Source organism: Lactuca sativa, chromosome 3 (assembly GCF_002870075.4).
Source record: "Lactuca sativa cultivar Salinas chromosome 3, Lsat_Salinas_v11, whole genome shotgun sequence".
Lineage (NCBI taxonomy): Eukaryota > Viridiplantae > Streptophyta > Magnoliopsida > Asterales > Asteraceae > Lactuca > Lactuca sativa.
Genome location: NC_056625.2, coordinates 155,846,806 through 155,866,703, shown reverse-complemented (window position 1 = coordinate 155,866,703; position 19,898 = coordinate 155,846,806). Strand labels below are relative to the sequence as shown.

At 34.1% G+C, this 19,898-nt stretch overlaps 1 protein-coding gene across 1 annotated transcript in view; it reads left to right on the top strand.

Moving 5' to 3' along the window:
- Window positions 1-2,723: 2,723 nt before the first annotated feature.
- LOC111909875 (uncharacterized) overlaps window positions 2,724-19,898 on the top strand; it is a 113,533-nt gene continuing 96,358 nt past the window's right edge. Inside the window, exons 1-2 of the mRNA XM_052769834.1 lie at window positions 2,724-2,816; window positions 3,736-3,842. Of these exons, the coding sequence (XP_052625794.1) occupies window positions 2,724-2,816; window positions 3,736-3,842 (200 nt within the window). The remainder of the gene's footprint in view (window positions 2,817-3,735; window positions 3,843-19,898) is intronic.

Below are 19,898 nucleotides of genomic sequence, written 5' to 3'. Positions count from 1 at the left end.
AATTATTTTTCATTTTAAAAAATCATTTTACCGACAGAGTAGTGACGGAATAGTCACAAACAAAAACGTAAGAATATCCGTCAATAATCCGTCACCAAAAGGAATCCATCGGCAATTCATCACTTATGATTCTGTCGGTGACCCATCACTTACAATTTCTTCGGTAGTCCGTCACTAAAATTATTCTGTCAGTAGCCCATCACTTACGATTCCTTCGGTAATCCGTCACTTATGCGGCTGTCGGTAATGCATCACTAAAATTATCCATCGGTAATCCGTTACAATGAAGTTTGTAATCCGTTACAAAGAAGTTTGTAATCCGTAACGAATAGTATCCCTCGGTCCAACAAATGATTGTCGTTGTTCGTCGAAAAACAGTCGGAAATTCCGTCACAAAAAATTACCCATGGGACTTTTTACGACAGACCTAATTTCGTCGGTATTCCATCAGAAATCGACTTTACCGATAGATTTCCGATAGATACGACCGTCAGAAATTGTCCAGTTTTCTAGTGGTGACACATACTCAATAATCCTAATGCTAAATATATAACAAATATAAAATCAAATATGTGTTATTCATAATAGGATGCAAATATTTCAAATGAATATCTATGAATAACATATGTTTTGTTGATATATATTTGTTATGGAAATTATTTATTATCAACAATTTGTAAGTCCATATACTTATCCTTAATGTATGTTTAAATGCCTTTGTATTTAGTTATTTTTGTTATCTTATTAAACAATAAATGAAATATTATATAATGATAACTTCATATGATTTAATTCTAATGACAATATTTATGTATAATAAAAGAAATTAATATATAATTCAATTTTTTCATGACATCTGAACTCCACATTAACCCATATGGATCGCTTCAATTCCATTTTCACCTAAGAAATGATCGTTTTTCACTTTCGTACCCATTAAGGTTCGAGGGAGTGGAGTATGACATGTCATGCTGCCACATCATCTTTAAAGCCACAAATTATATGTCATGTTAATTTTGTCACACAACATAAATATCATGCTATTTTCAAGGAGTGGGTCAAGATTGATTTTATTTATTTATTTATTTCTTAAATTAAACTAATTTTTATATAAATAAACAAACATTTCTTTTAAAAAAAACCTACAACATTTGAAATATTACTTAAAACTTGACATAAACTAAACTTAAAATTACTCAATACTAGAATTAAAATTAAACGCTAAAAAAGTTGACTTAAAAGGTGACTTAATACTATTTTTCAAACTCATATTTTTTCATAGATCCTCTTGCATTTTCTCCACAACTCGACATTGACACTCGGGTAATTTTGAAACGTCTTTCATCATTAGTTTCCACTTACGATTTCTTTAGTTTTGTTCCACAAGTTGCAACATTCTTTGGATGTGCTCATTTAACTCCATGAACCCCTCTCTTTTCTCCTCACCTGAAGAACCTTCGACACCCTTGAGCTTTCTCTTCACTTTATCTCTTCCTATAGGACAACTCGACATCAAATACCATATAGTTCGTCATCTTTGAGGTTTATTTCAATATGCGCATCCCAGGATTGACTATGAGAGTTTTCAGATGTTTTGGTTCTTTTTTAAAGTTAAATATTTAAAATTTTCAAAAAGTTTAAGTGCCCCATGAAACACTTTTACTATTAATTATATTGACCGGTTCGAATTATGAACATGTTGGGAATATTAGGGTTTGTGGTGGAGATCTGGATACCAACTTGGATCGTGATATCACTTTCCGAACTGATATTTCTACCATATGCATGGGTTACAAGAAAATCAGCCTAGGATAATCCAAATGGACACTTACGTTTCTTGGCACAGAAAACGTTAGCCAATATGCTAAAAGGTTCTGTGAATGTGTGATGAAAAACGAGAGCTAAAGAACGTAACCCCCTTCTGAAAAGAAGAGTTGTTTATATACTAAACACGATTAGGGTTTCATTAGGTTTGAGCCGTCCTTAGTTGCATTGGAAGCTAGTAATATTAATCTGGATTAGTTTTACCAAAACTAACGAGTTTCGTTAGTTTTACCATAATCACCCTCAAGAAATTGAGTTTTTCCATTAAGTTCCCACATGGATCCCGCGGGACCCCAGCCAGGGGCTCTACCCCTTGGACCCCGCTAGGGGCGCTGCCCCTAGACCCCGCCAAAGGGGTGCTGCCCCTTTGGAAACCCCGGACTCGGGGGTGCTGCCCCTCGGACCCCCGACTAGTCGTCGAACCAGCTTCTGACTCGATCTTATACATGTGTGCACTCCGCACAACCCCGTACATATATTAGAGTACAAATCATGAAGCCCCTTAGCTCACATGTTAGTTCTAGTTACTTAAAATGACATGGTGACACTAAAATCACCAATAGAACATTGTTATGGTATGTAAGTCATATGTTTACCGACGTTTGGACACGAAAAAGAAATGTAGATTGCCTTTTGATACAGAAGATAAAAGACTATGTATATGATTTATTATATGTTTCTTTCACTAGCTGCTTACTAGAACCAATAAAAAAATTTCATTTAAGAAACATTGTGTATATGATCTCTTATACAATATTAGATGTTTTTATCCTTATTTTAAGAACCTAATGTTATTCTATATGAATTAACATCTTAGATTATCTACTATGCTAGATAAGTTAACTTAGTTTCACGTTGTTAAATTGCAGAGGAATTATGCAGTTATAAAATCCATACAAATGACGGCACTTAATCCTCCATTATATGCTACCATTGATGAGTTATACTCACGTGTCTGTAGTGGTGGAATCCTTGTCGATGAGGGAAATGTGGTAATTTACTCGTATGTTACATATTTATAATGTTATGAAGAATTATTATTAGCCTCTCATTCTGTAATTGTAATGAAAAAGAATATGTGGACACTCACACCAAACATAGTTACTTCATAACTAGGTCCCAAGAATTAGAATGTTTTAGAGAAGATTAGCATGCACCCCTACACAAATTAACAAATGATTTAAAAAGGACTAGGTCTTTTTTTTTACAAAAGTGGTAGAGTTATAATCTATATAAAATACTACAATAAAAATCATGTCCTACTAAGAACAAGGAATGAATCAAATTAATTAATGTTTATTTCTAAAGTTGTATGAAAGAATTATGATATTAGAGTAGTCTATATTTGAGTAAGTTTGTCCAATTCTGAGCTAACAATATAATAATCATAGTGATGCAAAACAAAAGAATGAAAAATAGATACTTCAATAAATTGTATGATTGATTAAAAGATGGCAATAAAAGGCTTCAAAATCCTATTTTATAGAGGGTGCTAAATTTGCATGTTTTTCCAAATTTTCAAAAATTAAAATTGACTAGAAATTATGTTAATTAAGCTTCTAAATAAAGATATGAAAAAAATATTAAAGAAATAAGATATTCCGCCATTAAAACATAATAAAAGAAAGTAAAGGAATGAGTAAATTTTGGAGGAAACTTAAGTTTGAATGTCTTAATAGTCGATTTTAGCCATGAAACAATAAGTGTCGGTGGCAAGATTAATATATATTACAAAAGGGTCAAGGGAGGAGGAGATGGATTTCATGGTGACCCAAGTTTATTGAATATATGCTTTCTTATCAATTTTGATATTTGACCTAATCTTTCTTGATTTTTATCTTAAATAAACTTGTTTGATATGTCATTTGAAAGTTAACATCTTGATTTGCTAATATTTTCTTTCATATACAGTGGTTTGCTATGGATGATAATGGAAAGTATCAAGAGATGATATCTGCAATGAAGTTCATGCATCTAGATCCAAAAAAATATGAAATGATCGCCTTACGTGAATCTAGGTTATATCTCTTCTCTTAAATTTTAGGCTCTCTTATGCAACAATATCTAGTGCAAATCAAATAAGTTCTAAAGTCCTCAGAATAAGAAAACAGTGTCATAATAATAACAAACATGGAAATCAAGTAATCAATTGCAATGCAACATGTAAATTTTGCTCCCCCATACAACATACTCTAAAAGTGGTTAATGCAGCTACATGCTAGGAATGTTGCCTTAAATATAAAACTCTCACAAGCAAACAATATCCTTTATCTCATGAGTGTTGCTTTATATTTGGACTAGGTTATGAGAAGAGTAGAATATGACATTCAAAACATGATATCATTAATAAATAGTGGATGGTCATGTGTTTGTAAGTTACTACAAAACATTGACACAAAACAGATGAACTATAAGAATGTGAAACTAGGTAACATATGAACCACAACCACATGTACCCATAAAGGGTTTGTAAGAACAAAGTGCACATTGTTAATGTTGATGTTCTAAAATATGAACATTATCCTCATCCATATTAAATTTCGTTATCCGTACGTAGTCCAAATATATGAACCAGAATCATCATTTCACCTATATTCTTATATGAATGAATGCAACATGTATATGATTTAAGCCACACATCATGAGTCATTACAAGCACTAACCATTTAAAGACATCCCTTATTTAAATCAAAAACATTATGGTATAAACATTTAAGTACATATACAAACACACACATACACACACACAAACTCTCTCTCTCTCTCTCTCTCTCACACACACACACACATATATATATATATATATGTGTGTGTGTGTGTGTGTTTGTGTTTGTGTGTGTGTGCATCATGACATAGGATATATCATGAATGAGCACATATGGATATAAATAAAATGTCTTTGTGAACATGTGTTTAGAAAAATATTATCTACTAATTTCGATTTTAATTGAGGAGTCAAAATAATCACACCTTATAATCCTTAAATACATCATGTTTTAGAATTCTCTTCCATTCCTATAGGGTCCTCCCATTGCCTCTGAGTCATTACAAACATGTATAAGACTTATACTCTACATAGATGAAGCTTTTTCATAATATTATTCATTGAATAAACATACATGATATATAAAAGATCTACATGTTATATGAACCCTTTATAGGTCGTACATAAACCTAAATAGGTCGTATAATTTTCTTACAAAATACCTTTACCTTAGTGGGCTTTATACAGGTTATATGAGGATCTACTTGATGTTCCTATACTCGTATAGGTTGTAGACAACCTCTTATGATTTGTACCATCTTTCATTACTTTCTAATACTTTAGGTTCCATGTATAAGCTATATAATATAGAGTCCTATACCGGTGAATTTGTATCTTAATTTCGTACAAACTCTAAGAATTTTCCCCTTTTCATCATTCTAACTCCGGATGTGTTTGGCACGGAGCTTTTGGAAGCGTTTGGGAGCTTCTAGCTTTTAGCTTTTGACAGAGCGCTCTAGTTTAAAAAAAAAAAACTTCGTTTGGCAGTATGAGCATTTAGCTTTTAGTTTAAACTAAATGCTACAATCTAAAAGCTACTTTATATAGCATTTAACAAAATGTTATTGAGCTTTTGAAATAAATTTACGTAATACCCTTAAAAATATATTAATATATTTATTTATTTTTAAACAATTGTTCTTTTATGTAATTTTATGTATTTCAAAAGCTTCCAGCTACTTTGTCCAACCACCCATATAACAAATAAAAGCTACAACTTCCAGCTACCAGCTACGCGCTACATACTACTAACAACTCGCTACCCGCTTCCAGCTAATAGCTACTTTTGCCAAACATACCCTTCGCATATCATCTTAAAAAACAATTTCAAGGGCTTTCACTGTTAAGGATAGACTCAAATCATCTTAAACATTTTTCTAATACTAATCATTTCCATAATCCAAAAATTAATATCCAAATAACCATTCATATATAAGATTTTCTTCCATTTTTATCATTAACAAAACCATACCGGTCGGAGGACGATGACTACCTGAGAGCTTCAGAATAGGATCTCTTACTTCCAAATATGTGTGAATCCGAAAATAGTTAGTTCTCCTTTTTTGTTTCTCTCTCTCCCAAACACAAATACAGATAAACACCATGGATGTTTTTTCCTATTTGTCAATATTTTCCATCTTCTAAATATTTATGTATATCCATTACTTCCCAAAACTCTTAATTATAACTTACTTACCTCCCACAAAGAACTGATAGTTATGACATGTCACAAATTTCCACCATTTCATAACACTTAAGGTTTAAATACAAACATAGCTTTGAACTTTTAATTTCTATCATACCTTAGTTATCAATATAGGGTAGTTTCCATCATGATTCATCATATTACGGGAACTGATTCGTACAAAACAAAATTTTTCCATACACAACAATTTGTGTATTCAAGTGTTGTATTGTACAACTCCATAAAGCATAAATTGTTGTGTATGGAAAAAAAATTGTTGTGCACAAATCACTTCCCATTTGTTTACTATTCTAATCTTGGTTCCACATTTTAAAAAATGAATATTTTAATAATATTTTTCATACTTTGAGGCCAAAATTCTCTTACTCCAAATTGTGGGTATTACATAACACACGATCTCATGTTTGGATTCGCTTACACAGCCAGAGGCTTCTAGTAGGTTGTTTTAGGACATGGTATCCTTAGGCATCTTAGCCTTTTTATTTTTTGAAAATTATAAGTGATAATGCATATAAAATCAAGACTACATATCATTATAACTTGTAAATAACTTTCAATGGAGAAACCTCAAACCATGCAAAGAAGATAGCAAAGACAAAGCATAACCTTGATGATATCAAGAACCAAAATGTTGACACATGAGTCAAACTTATTGGTAGTTCCCCAAAACCGAAGCATAAGCTAATTCAAAAGAGCAATTCTTTCCTTAGACATTGATTGATATAGCCATAATTCAGGACGTGACCACTATATCACATTCACACTGATTAGACATGAATGGTGAAGTTTGGGAAAAAATAGGTTTGTACTTACAATTATCTTTTACTTTTGGATATTTTCTCATCTTAACTAAAAAACATATCTTAACTAGAACAATCATAATTCTTGCTTTTAGAGTAATTTATCTTCTATGGTTTATGATTACTCAGCCTTTGAATATTATTTAATATTTAGGAGAAAAATGAAACAATAGATAATGGTGTTATTCATTCTCTATTCTTCGACCAAAATTTTGCCTTTCTTCATGTCATCATCCCTCCCCCATCATCAACCACTACAAGAGTAAATGGCAATAGGGGAAAATTCACCGCTAATGCTTCATTCAAATTCTCAAAAGTCGTCGTTTAATTTCTCCCCTGTCAGCGTCACCACGATTGCTTACTTGTCGCTGCTAATATGTCGCATCTAAAAGTGTCGCTCATATTGCTATTTGTCGCCATTGTTGCTATTTTCTTAACATTAAAATAAAAAAAATTAGAAAACGTTGTAAATTCATAAACATGGTATATTAAATGCATAAACAACCTTTTCAATTAAAAGATATATTTTCATCTAAAAGCTATCTCTTTTACTAGTTTATTGAAACAAAACCAAAATAACAAACATTAAATTTTATTAGGTCAAAATTGATGAAAGGGGTTGATAACATCCATTAGGTCAAAATTGATGAAAGGGGCTTATTAGACTTCTAGGAGTTATAAGTACCTTTTGGGAGAAAAGAAAGCTCTATGATAGCATGCATTAGGTCAAAATTGATGAAAGAGGTTGATAAGACTTGTAGGAGTTATAGTTTCACGAGATGTGTGTATATGTTTATGCATGTTTTTATATATGTATGAAAAAATTGTAACATACATCATATGAGCTACCCACATCAACCCGTCCAAGGTCTACATAGGAGTCCAATTTTGAAACACTAACAGTGTTTTGTTAGGTTAAAACAACATTTCGACAAACAACAAAGATCTTACCACAGTAATAAATGCAAAATCAATAAGAACAAGACTTACCAATTTATGTGGTTCACACGATCGGGATGATCGACTACGACCACTGCAAATACGAGAGAGAGAGAGATACAGAGAGAGAAAGAGAGAGAGAGAGAGATTATTTATTTCCTGTCATAAAAGGCTTTTCTGTACAATATATTAAGGTTACAATAAATAAGACTATTTAGGTAGAGATTGACATAATAATAATGGGCCAAAAAATGTCACGAGTCGAAATCATTTCTGAAAAAACATGCCTTACTAAACGTTCGAGTCAAAGACATGCCCTACAAGAAAACTCGCCCTGCTGCTTGATCACTAATTAATTGCTTAAGCAAGGTTGGCTGCTTACTGTCAATAAGTAGCCCTACTTGTTCTGACAATAAGCAGCCATGTTTATTCGAACTACTCCTACAGATTGCCAATAAGCAACTCTGCTTATTCTGCCAATAAGCAGCCTTGCTCCTGCCGACTCCAATAAGTAGCCTACTTATAAGGACATCCATAAGCAACTCAACCTCCACACACAACAGTCTCCCACTTGGAGGCTGATAAGCAATATGCTACCATTCAAAAAAAAGAACACTATAACCCTCATCTCTCTCTGGTCACACTTTCTCTTCAAGTACTAGAAAGGCCAGTTGAAGTTGTGCACAACTTGAAATCCAAGGTTCCATCAATTATCAATTCACAAATAAAGTGATACTTCATTTGAATATGTTTCATCCTATTATGAAATGCTAGATTCTTTGCCAAATGAACTGTACTTTGGTTATCAAAATACAGTACACAATCTTCCAGCTGCATACCAAGTTTTGATAAGAAATTATTCAACCATATAAGCTCCTTGCTTGCTTCTATAATAGCCATATACTCCGCTTCTATGGTCAAAAGAGCAACACTCTTTTGTAAACTGGACATATAACTGATTGTAGTACCTCCAACTATAAAAACATATATATCCGATTGTGCTTTTTCCTGAATCCATACAGCCTCCTAAATTTGCATCAGCAAAACCTTCTAAATCTACCATTTTTTCTTCATAAACATAAGGCAACCTTGGAAGTACCCTTTAAGTAGCATACCAACCACTTGACCCCTTACTAATGCTCTTTGCCTAGATTAGACATAAAACGACTCACAACCCGTACTGCATGAGCAATATTTGGTATGGTGCATACCATTGCATACATCAAGCTACCAAATGATGAGGCATAAGAGACTTTAGCCATATTTTCTTTGTCTTCTTCCTTTTTAAGGGAATGTTTCAAGTGACTCCCCAAAGGTGTACTTTTGGGTTTCGCATCAGCCATGTTGAGCTTCTCTCGAACTTTCTTGATGTACTTTTCTTGGGAAAGTTTCAAAGTACCTGCAGCTTTGTCTCTGACTCTTCTCATGCCCAATATCTGCTAATCAGCCCCTAGGTACTTCATCTCGAACTCTCCAGACAACTGCTTTTTCAGCTTGTTGATCTCCTACATGTTTGCTCCAATAATTACCATGTCACCAACATACAATAAGAGAATAATGTATGAAAACTTAACTTCTTTAAGTAACAAAACTGATCCATCTCGCATCTCTTGTACCCATTTTTCTGCATGAAGCTATCAAACTTCAAGTACCATTGGCTTAGGGCTTGCTTTAACTCATCCACAATTTTCTTCAACTTGCACACCATATATTCCTTGCCTACTATGGTAAAACCATGTGGTTATTCCATGTAGATGTATTCTTCTAGGTTACCATGAAGAAAAGTTGTTTTTACATCTAGCTGCTCAAGATGGAGATCTTTTACAGCCACAATAGCCAATAATAGTATGATAGTGGCCATCTTCACAACTGGAGAGAAGATGTCATTGTAATGAACTCATATATTCTGTTGGAACCCTTTGACCACCAATAAAGCCTTGTACCTCTTGCTGCCATCTATCTCATATTTGATCCAAAACATCCAAATGTTATGTAGTGCTTTCTTCCCTACTGGTAACTCGACCAATGACCAAGTCTGGTTCTTTTCAAGTGAGCTTAATTCTTCTTCAATATCCTCCTTCCATTGTATGTATTATTTCATTATCAAAACCTCTAGATAAAATTTAGGTTCACCATTCTCTAGTAGCAATAAGTAGTTTTCCGATGAGGAATATCGCAATAGAGGTCTGCGGAATCGAGTGGATCTACGGAGTCCACTTGTTGCTGACTTTGTTGCTTCAGATTCATTATCCACAACTGCTCATTCAGTGTCACTCCCACTCATTCCAAATTCCTCGTCCTCTTCTTGAGTTCCCATTACTTCCTAAACTTTCACCTAACTTAGGGGTGTCGATAGGCATTACAATGTTGTCATTTGAAATTTCATTAAACTCAACTTGATCTCTAACTTTTGCTTTCTTTTCATTCTTGATGCTTATTGAAATATCATCCTTGTGTAAGGCACTTTCATTGAATATCACATCACGGATTCTGATAACCCTTTTATTTTTTTATCCCATAATCGGTAACCCATGTCATATAATTTGTAGCCTATGAAGGCATACTTCCTTTCCTTCGCCTCAAGCTTATCTCTTTTAGAATTCTTGATGTTGATATAAAGACGCAACCAAACACTTTCAAGTGTCTGAGAAAAAAATCACGACCCTGCCATTCCTCTTTTAGAATTTTGAACCCTATAGGGACTGGGGTCATTTATTGATTAAATATGCTGATATCTGGCCAAAACATTTTCGGTAGCACTACATGTAGTCTCATGCTTTTTTCCCTCTTGTTCAGTATAGAGTTCATTCTCTCAGCCACACCATTTTTTAGGGTGTTTTTGAAACCAGTTTCCGAATTATGATCCGATGTTCAACACAATAATCAACAAATCTTTGTTGTTGTATTCATGCCCATTATCTGATTTCAAACACTTGATCTTCAGACCTGTTTCATTCTCTACACTTTATATTATCGAATACCTCATAGTTGTTCTTCAAGAAATAAACCCAAAATTTTCTTTTGCACTTGTCCATAAAAGTGACATAATACCTGGAGCCTCCCACTTAAGAAACCAAGCTGGATTGTATACATCTGAATGCACTAACTCTAACTTCCCGGCCTTGAATGGTTGACCCATCTTCAATTTTGGAATATTCCCTTTGGAGACAAGAATCTTCATCCCTTCTCACTCATATGTCCAAGTAGTTGGTTCCAAAGAGTTCATGCCCCTGCTTCATCCACCGCGTTGCTTCATTGTCAAAAACCTTCATCATGCAAAGTGTACCCCGTTTTTTTACCTTTAGCAACCACAAAGTTTCCCTTAGTTACCTTCCATTAATGATCACCAAAAGTAACATGGTGACCCTCATCATCAAGTTGCAATACTTATATCAACATTCTCTTCATATGTAAATTCCAAAAACCATCATGAAAATTTCATTTTTTTTAAAATAGATAAAAGTCATTTTCATAAAAATTAAATGCCATAAACGTAATTGTTTCACAACACAAAATCAAAATCAGAGTATCATAACATAGAATCTATCAAATCATGAAGTCTACTGGATGGTGTCTATATTCACGCCTTCACTTTGCCTTGATTCTTAAAAATACTTGAAGCATTTAAGTCCACCACTATGAGCCAAAGCTTAGTGAGTTCCCCAAAGTATCACATACAACCCAACATAGCAAAATATATAAGAAAATTGCAGGTTATTAGCAACCATATGAGTTATCAGCAACCCCGTGCTATTAGCAGCTCACAAGTATTCGTTTGGGTTATCAGCAACCCCAAGCTATCAACAACTTGATTACAACAACTTAGGTTATTAGCAACCTTAAGCTATCAGCAACTCACATACAGTAATTGGATATAAGCAACACATTAAGAATACTCACCTCACAGACCAAGCAGAAAACCTCTACAACTCACAACATGCAAAGGCAGATGCAACAACTGTTGGGTTTTGAGCATTCTAACACTTCCTAAGTGTACATGCAACCCTAAATACCTTGGATCTATGTTTTCTCTATTATACATGCAAATAAGAACATCCAAGGTATTATCCTAATCTAGCATACAAAAACTATGAATGTAACAAGATAGAATACATACCTCTTGATGTAGCTTGATGTCTTCAAGCTTTAAGAGCTTAGCCCCAATAGTGTGGAAGCCTCAAGTGGAATCACAAATCACCAAGACACCTTGGAATACTTTAGAGAATATGATTACTTGGTTCTCTCTAGTGAAATTGGCTAGCCCTTCTTTAGTGTATCCACACTAGTGCCAATTTCACCAACCAAGGACATCTTTATATAGTATGGAGAATAGGGTTAAACCCATGACCTTTCATTTCATATGATCCATGGGTTAAACACTCCATGGACTATCCATGAAAGCTTAGCCCAACCTAAATGAACTTGGCCCATTCCATATATACAAGAGTCCATATTTAATTAGTTCATTTTGATCACTTAATTAATTCTAAATTAATTCTTGATCAATACTAATTAAATAATATGATTCCATATTAATATATTAGAACTTATAATATATTAATATTAATCATAAACATACTATTCTCAAAAGATTATCCATATAAATTGTGTCGGTGAAGTGCAACCCAAATGGACCATGTCGGGTCGGGTCAAGTACATACCAAATATAGTTATGGACTTAGAAATTAATCCAATAGTCTCCCACTTGGATAAGTCTAAAACTATTATTGCGTATGACTTCAAACCTAACTGGCAATCGTAGCTCTTAAAGCCGCTATCGAACTCCGACCTTGTCGGTGAACTCTGACCTTTGTCAATGACTTGTCCATTAGATAAGGGATCATATATTCCTCCATTCTAGATATCATATGGACTGAGACATGGATTATAATCATTCTCTCTGTCCATTAGTTGTTTCCCGATTTGCGATTTATGACGACTGACTAATTGAACAAATCAAATCAGTCCTGGCCCGGCCGAGCACTTCCATTTGTCATCATCAAATCATCGAGGGGCCCACAAATATCGCTTTTATCCCGAAGGTAAAAGGAACGGATAAACTTCGACTCATATGGCTTGTTCTACTACTTGTTGAATCATACACAAAGGCACGTTTTATAACACCGAGTTACCGTATGCGTTTTCGTGCAATCAATGTACTATCAACTCATAGTAACAACTCATATCTCTAGGTTTGAAGAATATAAGATATTATCGTCTCATGATCACTCGTGATAAAATCCATGAAGTGATTCCAATGAGCGCGGGTTGAATGCAATACTCAGAACTTATGAGCACTCATGATTGTTGTAGCCTTGTCCAACACCTTAGACCTCTACAACCCATCATGACAGTCTTAATTCATATCTACTTCCAACATATGACCGACTGTGGATGGTTTGAATAACTTAGTCATTCCGGAAGAATAACCCAGTTTATTCGGGAAGTCAAAACATGCAAAATGAAACACAATAATAATTTAATCCAATATGGTATCAACCCTTTGAACATAAATAAAACACCTTTTATTTATCACCATATGATTACACATTATTCATTGTATACTGTTTCAGCTATCAACTTTATTCTTGAATTTAAAACAATAGTTGTCCCATGCTCCAAGCATGTACACTATGTTTTCTTAAACACTAGTCATGCCACACACCAAGTATGCATACTATGTTTGTCTATGATCTTTACTTTGTGAACTAGATCAATTGAACATAGCTTCAATGATTCTCTTTCCACATTCCCAAATCCTTACTGCAAATGCAAGAATTCCAAATTCATGCCATTTACTGAAATCTGTTAGATTCTAAACTTATATGCATTGATCCTCTTGTAACGATTATGCACAAACTCACAAAGACTTGGCAACAATCATTACAGAGTATTCCAAAGGAGATCAGCTCCTTGGAAACATCCTTCTTGCATTAAGTTTCCTTAATCTTACACAGATTGAAAAATCTAACTTTGAAACATTTCCAGATTCCATTTTGACTATCACTTCTGAACAAGAGTTGCCTCCTTACAGATTATGTCTATATGGTCCTTCCAGAATTATCACTATACTTCCAATTGTCCTTGAGTAAACAACCTTTGGTAAACCTTAGATTGTCCTCGACAATTGTTTAATCCTTTTAGTCATATCCAGTTCTAAACCTTTTCCCTCCTTAATGCCCCAGGCATTTGGAAAATTTTAGAAAAAGGATGAATATAGCACATGTAATCGATCCTATATCCGAAGCATATGGGACACGATTCATGATGTCTCACATAAAGACTAAACCAATCTTTTGCTATAACATTTCCATTTCTATTTGCCAAGTTCTCATAATTCAGATTATGAAAATGGATGCCGTAATCATAATCGAATTTTAGAACGCAAATAATGGACCCATATACAGAATTTCCTTATGTTGAGCCATTCCAACATGAAATTCATATATATCCTTGACTAAATGATTAAAACCTCACGATCTAAGCTTATAGATTTGAGATGAAGTATAATTTCCTCTCCCTTAATTATAGCAAAACAACTCTTTCCCAATTGAAACTTTTGTTTTTCTATAATTAACATTGCTAACTTGCAATACTTATCATAATTATCATGCTCCCACTAACATGATGATTATTAGCATAACACTTATGCTCCCACTAGCTTTGACATGTACCCAGAAATCAGCTGGACTTCTAGAAATCAATACTTCATTGACTTTCTTACCAAAGTTCAGATTTCTGATACTAGATTGTTTTGATAAGACTTTATCAAAATCATACACCTTCCCTTAGATAGCACACTTGTGAGTCTAAACAATTATGAAGAGGTATGCCGTAATCATAATGGTTAGACCTTTTTGCCACTTCTCACAAGTTCAGGTTAGTGTGCCGGTAAACCACACACGCTCCACTAACAACTTTGAGAATGCAAATATCACAATTGCTATCTAGCTAAAATCTACTTAGTGAAAGTGTTTCCTCACCATCATTTTCATGAATCGGAGAGAAACCTTATGACACTTAGATTTAATGGTGTATGTGTTCTTATCCATGTGAATTGTCAAAATCATAGTCACAAGACAAGGATAATGACAAATCCGAACTCATATGGACTGAACTCAATCTTAAATTCTTGCCACCTGGCAGTTCAAGGGCCTGCCATTGCTTCCAAGTTGTTTGTGCAACACATTGAGAACTTTAAGAACTCATATGCAAAACCAACTTTAACTGGAATGGGCACAGAATATGTCAACACGATAGGTTATAAACCTCAAGTCGTGTGCTAGTGAAGAACTTCAGGTTTTATTCTTGATTAGTTCTTGAGACTTTCAAGACCTTTAAGACTCCCACTGTCCTCTTGACCTATAAGACTCCCTTGTCAAATATCCAAGAGATAGTGTGGATTCTGATCAAGACAAACACTTCACACAATTGGCCTAAGTTGATCTTTGTTTTATCCAAAACATCACAACTTACCAATTTCAAATGTACAAGAGTAGAAAACTTTTACTCTTACATTTGACAAGTGTTTTAAACCTTCTTTAAGACATGTCACTCAAGTTACAATCTTGGAGTATGACTCTAAGACTTGTATTGGAACGAAGTATGACTCATCTTCTTGATTTAACCATTTCAACAATTCAAGTTCCTCTTCTTAGTCATAAGAATGCACTAAGATTTTCTTAGAGAAATAATTTTGATATGGTTTCTTAATCATTAAGATGATCACAAAACTGATACTAAAGTACTCTCCCATCTTTTCAAATTTGAGAAACTTTTATCCTTCTGCCTAATTTGATTCTTCTTATTCGCTCTGTCATACATTGGAACCTTTTCCAATGTCTTAGAGTTACACTTAAGCTTGTAAGTATAATCATATTTACTGAGCTTTAGTAAACTATGACGAATAGTATTATCAATCTTTTGTGGTGGACTTGACCAGTGCACAAGACTATGTACTCAATCCCTTAGTCCATTACTTGACTCACACATCCATGTGACCGAGTAATTAGTCTTAATTTTCCAATACTTGAAAGTTCTCATTCATCATGCTATAGAACTTGCATGATTCCAAGTTCCGGTCCAAATGAAACTTGGATGATGAGAATCTTTCCTTATTTGGTAAATATAGACATTACCACAAATGAAAGAATCAACTTCATATTTCCACTCTTGCTCTTAATGGAATCATATAAGCAACAATTTTTCCTCAAAAGCCATTGTAAGGATATTTTAAAATAAATAAAATCAAAAAATTTTCTTTTATTTTAAAACTTTGCGGAAAAACTTATCCTTACAATCCATATGAAAACTTGTTGTTATCTATTCCTTAAGCAATATCTCATAACTCCTAAGAAGTAGCTCAAGAATCCGATTTTTCAAACTATGCGATAGAAATCCATCTATGCGATCAGATTCAACATATTCTTTCTTTAAGTTTCTTCACTTTTCTTTAATTCTTAAAACATCACCATGTGACCCAGTCACATCATGTATCAAGAATCTCAGAATAGAAACTTAACAGAGTTAGATAGTGGACTTTACCTGAAGTAGAGTCAAACTTATTGACTTTAACATCCTTAGGTAAATTTTGGCAGCTTCGCAACCAATGCCCCTTTCTTTGGCAATACAAATATATGGACCCTTTGATAATGGTACACGAGACTATCACAGACTTAGCTTTTCTCTTTACCATTTGGTCAACCGAGTTGACTATGGCTGATCCCTTTCCATCGGGAAGAGAGAGCTTTACTAGATATCCAATGTCATCATTGTCAATGTCCATAAAGTTTTAGGAAGTTGATCTTAGCAAATAGATAAGATCATTAAGGGTCTTGTCATAGTCTGTTTCATAGGTGTCCCAAAGGAACTCACTATGTGACTTAGAAAGTGATTGAACCACCGACTTTCTTAAGACTTTGACACCCAACTCTCCCGGCTTGTCAATATGTGACTACATCTCCAAGATGTGTTCACACCTAGACCTTGCCTTGCCAATAGGGCTTGAGTGACCTTAAACTTTTCAAGAACTTGTGGGTTAGGGAGAATAGTTAGAGGAGGAGAAAGAAGTACGATATCCATGGGACATCATCTTCATTAGGAAACCTTGTTTCAAGAGATTTGGGAAGATCATAGGTGCCTAAACCAGACAACTTTTGGGAGATATTCAAGATAGTTGATTTAAAGTCCTTAATATGACACCCAATATGAAATATTAAGGCTAGGACCCAACAAACTATTTTATAACTTAGAAGAGGTATGCCGTAATCCAAGCTATAAAATATTTGAAGGTAGGTGAATGACGATTCACCAATTTCCACCAAGATAAACGAAATGTATTATTAGGTTTTAATTGGTTTTGAAACTCCTAGATCTTTGAGATTCATTGAACTGTTCAAAGGCATGTTTCAATCTCGAGTGTGCCCTTCAGGTTTTGTGACTGGGATGCCGAGGATCACAAAACAAGGTGTGAAGTAACCATGCAAATCACTTGGTACCCTTAATAAATTACCCCTCAATCGATGTGCCGGTTAACCACACACGCTCCATCGATACTATGATAAATATTAAGTCACCCTTTACCTACCTTGTTAAGTCCAAGTTAGTGTGCCGGTTAACCACACACGCTCCACTAACGACTTAGACAAAGTGTAAAGTGTAATTTCATGGGTTAGCACCTTATTCACATTTTTCCTAAGTAACTAAGATTGGGTATTATTAAGAGTTTAGTTACTTAGTATTATCATTAATACTTTTAATGAAGGAGAATTATAGTCTTGTCAAACCCGTTCGGCTAACGACCCTCCACCGGTCAAGCAAGCGGTGGGTGAGAGTGGACACCCATTAAGTTGCCATTTTATAGGCAACAACCTTATACCCACCTTATAGACCGGCTTCGTGAATGAGGCGTACTAGCGGTAAGACTGACTTTACTCTTATACATATATATATATATTAATAACTTATAATATTATAAAGTATAAGGGTTGAATTTTAACTTTTAAAATTCTAAGGGCTAACTTGGAATTAAAGTATTCATAAGGAAAACTTTTCAAATTCCAAAACTTGAGGGCAAGTTTTGAAACTATTCAAAACTAATTAATTCCATAACTTATGTGTTTAAAGTAGTTTTAATCCAAAAACTCTTCAAGTTCCATAACTTGAGGACAAGTTATGGAAGACTTTAAACTAATAAAAGAATTAACTTTTCTTTATTTTATAACTTATGGATTTAATTATGGTTACATATTTTCCTTTAATGAAGTGACTCTTGAAATTCCATAACTTGAGGACAAGTTATGGAGTCATAAAAAATTATTCAATGACACAAGACTCTTCATTTTGTAACCATTTCCAACTTTTATGAGTTTTATGAGTCTTAAATGTGACTTTTCATGTAACTTGAGGACAAGTTACACAAACACATTTTAAACTCAACTCTTAGATTAAAATGGATTGAAAACAACTATTTCAATTAACTTTTCTATTAATCTAAGCAACTCATAAGAACAAGATAATTCAAATCAAACTTTTCCATGTAATTAATCTAAACCTTAAACTAATACAAAACATGAATCTATTGGCAATTATCTTTGAAAATGGATTAGCATGAACATTACCACATCAAAAAACACGTTTATAAGTTCAAAAACAACTTAGGGTAATGTTCCTAGTCCATTTCTAGCCAAAAAAGTCGAGTTTATGCTGTCTGGGGGTCCAACTCGTCGAGTGCACGAACCAACTTGGCGAGTTGGATGCTTTTTGCCTTGGACTCGGCGAGTCCATTCATGGACTCGGCGAGTCTGCTGGGCAGACAGCATCAAAACTCGTTTTTTTCAGCTCCTTTTGCAAGTATAACAAGAAAACAAGCCTAGGCTCTGATACCACTGTTGGGTTTTGAGCATTCTAACACTTCCTAAGTGTACATGCAACCCTAAATACCTTGGATCTATGTTTTCTCTATTATACATGCAAATAAGAACATCCAAGGTATTATCCTAATCTAGCATACAAAAACTATGAATGTAACAAGATAGAATACATACCTCTTGATGTAGCTTGATGTCTTCAAGCTTTAAGAGCTTAGCCCCAATAGTGTGGAAGCCTCAAGTGGAATCACAAATCACCAAGACACCTTGGAATACTTTAGAGAATATGATTACTTGGTTCTCTCTAGTGAAATTGGCTAGCCCTTCTTTAGTGTATCCACACTAGTGCCAATTTCACCAACCAAGGACATCTTTATATAGTATGGAGAATAGGGTTAAACCCATGACCTTTCATTTCATATGATCCATGGGTTAAACACTCCATGGACTATCCATGAAAGCTTAGCCCAACCTAAATGAACTTGGCCCATTCCATATATACAAGAGTCCATATTTAATTAGTTCATTTTGATCACTTAGTTAATTCTAAATTAATTCTTGATCAATACTAATTAAATAATATGATTCCATATTAATATATTAGAACTTATAATATATTAATATTAATCATAAACATACTATTCTCAAAAGATTATCCATATAAATTGTGTCGGTGAAGTGCAACCCAAATGGACCATGCCGGGTCGGGTCAAGTACATACCAAATATAGTTATGGACTTAGACATTAATCCAACAACAACCACCTAAACGTGTATTTAAAGGTCAAACCTCAGTCTATAACCTAAAACACTAATGTGTGACCTAAAGTAAAACTTAGGCAAAAGTTATAGGTCAAACTCAACAGTCTAGTCATCATGTCATGGCCAACTCCATGGTCATGTCGTGGTAGCTATAAGTCAGAATGCTCGCGTTACAACTTTCCATCACGTCGTTTCCATTGTGGTCAGCCCTTGGCCATGCTACAGTTCGCCTACAAAAATCAAATCTTTATTAAGTCTTTAATTTGTTAAGTCCTGGCCTCAAACTCTCCATAAGGCTTTAATGAACTAAAATGAGTTCAAAAAATATAACTTTATGAATATACACACTCCATGCAAGTTCTACACCATCTTAGGTCAAAATGATAAAGATATGACCTTTATTCATTGCATGGATCCAGATCACACTTTATCTCCAGATCTAAAAGATTAAACACT